This window comes from Octodon degus, unplaced genomic scaffold (genome assembly GCF_000260255.1).
Source record: "Octodon degus isolate 3935 unplaced genomic scaffold, OctDeg1.0 scaffold00189, whole genome shotgun sequence".
NCBI classification, from domain to species: Eukaryota; Metazoa; Chordata; class Mammalia; order Rodentia; family Octodontidae; genus Octodon; species Octodon degus.
In genome coordinates this window covers 3204754-3207571 of record NW_004524765.1, presented here as the reverse complement: position 1 = coordinate 3207571, position 2818 = coordinate 3204754, and the positions used below count along the sequence as shown (strand labels likewise).

Here is a 2818-nt window from a genome sequence, read left to right as displayed (position 1 = left end):
AATGTACTAACCATTGTTACTCTCCTAAAATCTTGTTTTGAGATTTTGTACCATTGTTTTTATTCTTTTTTCTTTAAAATAAAATAACTGATGTCAAAAATAAATAAAATTTAAAATAAAATAAATAAATAAATAGCTCAGTGGATTAAAGTGCCTGCTTAGGCAGACCCAGGGGCCATGGGTGCTGGCCCCAGCCCCCGGGGCAGGCTGAGATGGTGACTGAGATTGAGGTACAATTAGGTATACATTTGTACATGGTGGTGCACACCTGTAACCCCAGCACTTGGGAGGCTGTAAATAGAAAAAATCATTATAAATCCAATCTACGTAGTGAGACCCTATTCACCCTATAGACCCTTCCCTAAAAATACAGAAAAAAAAACCAAAAAAACTTTTCATTATATTGTTTAGATTTATCTAAGTTAACTGTTATGTAGTTGGCCTTATAAAATGAAAAGTACTGAAAATTAAAAAAAAAAAAAAAACCAACCAATAAACAAATGCTTGGGGGCTGGCCAGAAAGCTCAGCAGACTAAAGCGCCTGTGGGTATGCTGTGTTAGCCCCGCCCCCGAGTCTGCATTGAGACTGGGCCTGGTGGCGCATGCCTGTAATCCCAGCACTTGGGAGGCTGTTAACAGGAGGATCACTATGAATCTGATCTACATAGTAAGACCCTATACACCCTGTAGACCCTGCCCTAAAGTCACAAAAAAAAATTTTTGTTTTTTAAATGCTATAGAGGAAAAGGAACCCTTCTCCACTTTTGGTGGGAGCACAGACTAGAGCAAACACTGTGGAAATCAGTGCATAAATTCCTCCAATAACTAGGACTAGAAGTTCCATTTGACCTATCTATTCCTCTTCTTGGTATCTTTCTCAGAGAATTACAAACATCAAACCATAGCAATACATGCACACCCATATTTATAGCAGCACAATTTGTAATAGCTAAATCTTGGAAACAGCCCCAACCCTATCAACAGATAAGCAGATAAAAGTGTGGATTTTTTTATACAATAGAGAACTACTCAGGCACAAGAAGGATAAACCTAAGGCATTTCTTGGTAAAGGGATGCACCTTGAGACTATACTCTTAAGTGAAATAAACGGAACACACATATGTAAACATTACATTGTTTCTCTGGAGTGCGATACTGAAAGTATAAATAAGGACCAAAATATACAACAGATATTGGGAAATAGGAAGAAAATTTTCAAATAGGAAGGGGAACCAGGCACAGGGACGGAAGGAAGGACAGGGAAAAAATAAAAGCAAAGCTTTCACAAATAAGGGTGAAAAAAATGGGAAAAAATGAAGAATTAAGGCATGTCTTGTACAGCTATAAATCCCCTATGAGTGTGATCATTATGTATACCTAAATTGTACCAATAAACTTAAATAAAAAAGAGTGGTTCAACAGTGATCCTCAGTCTCTGCTTACAGTAAAGTATATTCTATGATTAACCTAGAGTACCTTACATGACTTCCACCTCTGTGTGACACATCTGCTTCCAGAACAAAGCATTGGGGTAAGTCTAAAAGGACTTCCCAGTGATATCATGTAAGGACAGCTATTATATCTCAAGTCGTCTTATCCAAAGACTAAAAACTCACCATTTTTCAAATATGTGAGTTTTTAGCACTTTAGTAAGCTTTAGTCAAAATTAATTTGTTTCCTATGTTATAGAGACAGAAGTAAAGACAACTTTAAATAAAATCTGTTTATAATTCTCTCAGTCTATAATTCTGAACTGAAAACAGGGCCTCAGATTTCCCAAGAATCATAGTAAGTAACAGAACAAAGACTATAAAAGCACTACTAGCTTTATTCTTTCTCTCCTTATAAGACTACAAAGATTACTCAGAGTTACTCCTCAGGTGGGAAAAACAATAGTTCAAGATTCTTTGGCTTATTCTGGTCTTAGACTGATCTCAGCATGCTGCTGGATGCCACTCTGATTAAGAGGACATATCTTTCCTCCATAATTCTAGTCAGCTTACCTGCGTGACAGCACTGTAGTCCATCTGCAGCATATCATATTTTCCAGGGACCTTTACAAACCTCTCACGATCCTCCCAATTATTTTTCGTCTTGTCAAGGAATCTACAGAACCAAAGATGATGAAAAAAAACTTACAAATAGAGGTCTACTACAAGAAATGGACTTGGAACTGTTTCTTTGGATAGCAAATCTCCAAAAATTTATTTTCCCTCACAGAGTTCCTTCACATCAACTTTCCAAACAGCTGAATTCTAACTTTGGACACTGACTAGACAGAAAAAAGTCCGAACCAAAAGAATTTAAAAAACAAAAACAAAAACAAAAGGGAGAGGAGTGTCTGAGCTTCCCAAAGGCTCTAAAATACCACAAAAGCTATTAAGATTCAAAATAAGGAGGTGGGGATAGAGCTCAGTGGCACAAGTGCCTGCCTGGCAAGCAAAAGTCCTGAGTTTAATTCCCAGTACCAAAAAGAAAAAAATCAAAAATAGGGCTAGGGGGCCGGGCATGGCTCAGTAGAATAAGTGCTTCCCTGGCAAGCACAAAGGCCTGAGTTCAATCCTTGGTACTGAAAAAAAAAAAAAAAAAAAAGAGAGAGAGAGATAGCTTAGGGATCTAAGTACCTACCTTGCAAGTGCAAGGACCTGAATTCGATCCCTGGTACCACACACAGAAATGTAGTAAGAGCCAGTATCATTAAAAAAAAAAAAAGGGCCAGGAGATAGCTCAGTGGAATAAGCGCTTCCCTGGCAAGCACAAGGCCTGAGTTCAATCCCTGGTTCCACCAAAAACAAAAACCAAAAGAAAAAAACCTACA

The 2818-nt window shown here is 37.8% G+C and overlaps 1 protein-coding gene across 2 annotated transcripts in view; it reads right to left on the bottom strand.

Moving 5' to 3' along the window:
• The window catches only part of Parp2 (poly(ADP-ribose) polymerase 2), a 19750-nt gene that overhangs the window by 8571 nt on the left and 8361 nt on the right, over positions 1–2818 (bottom strand). For both annotated transcript variants that reach the window (XM_004644011.2, XM_023704128.1), the window contains exon 7: positions 2004–2106. In XM_004644011.2, the coding sequence (XP_004644068.1) occupies positions 2004–2106 (103 nt within the window). The remainder of the gene's footprint in view (positions 1–2003; positions 2107–2818) is intronic.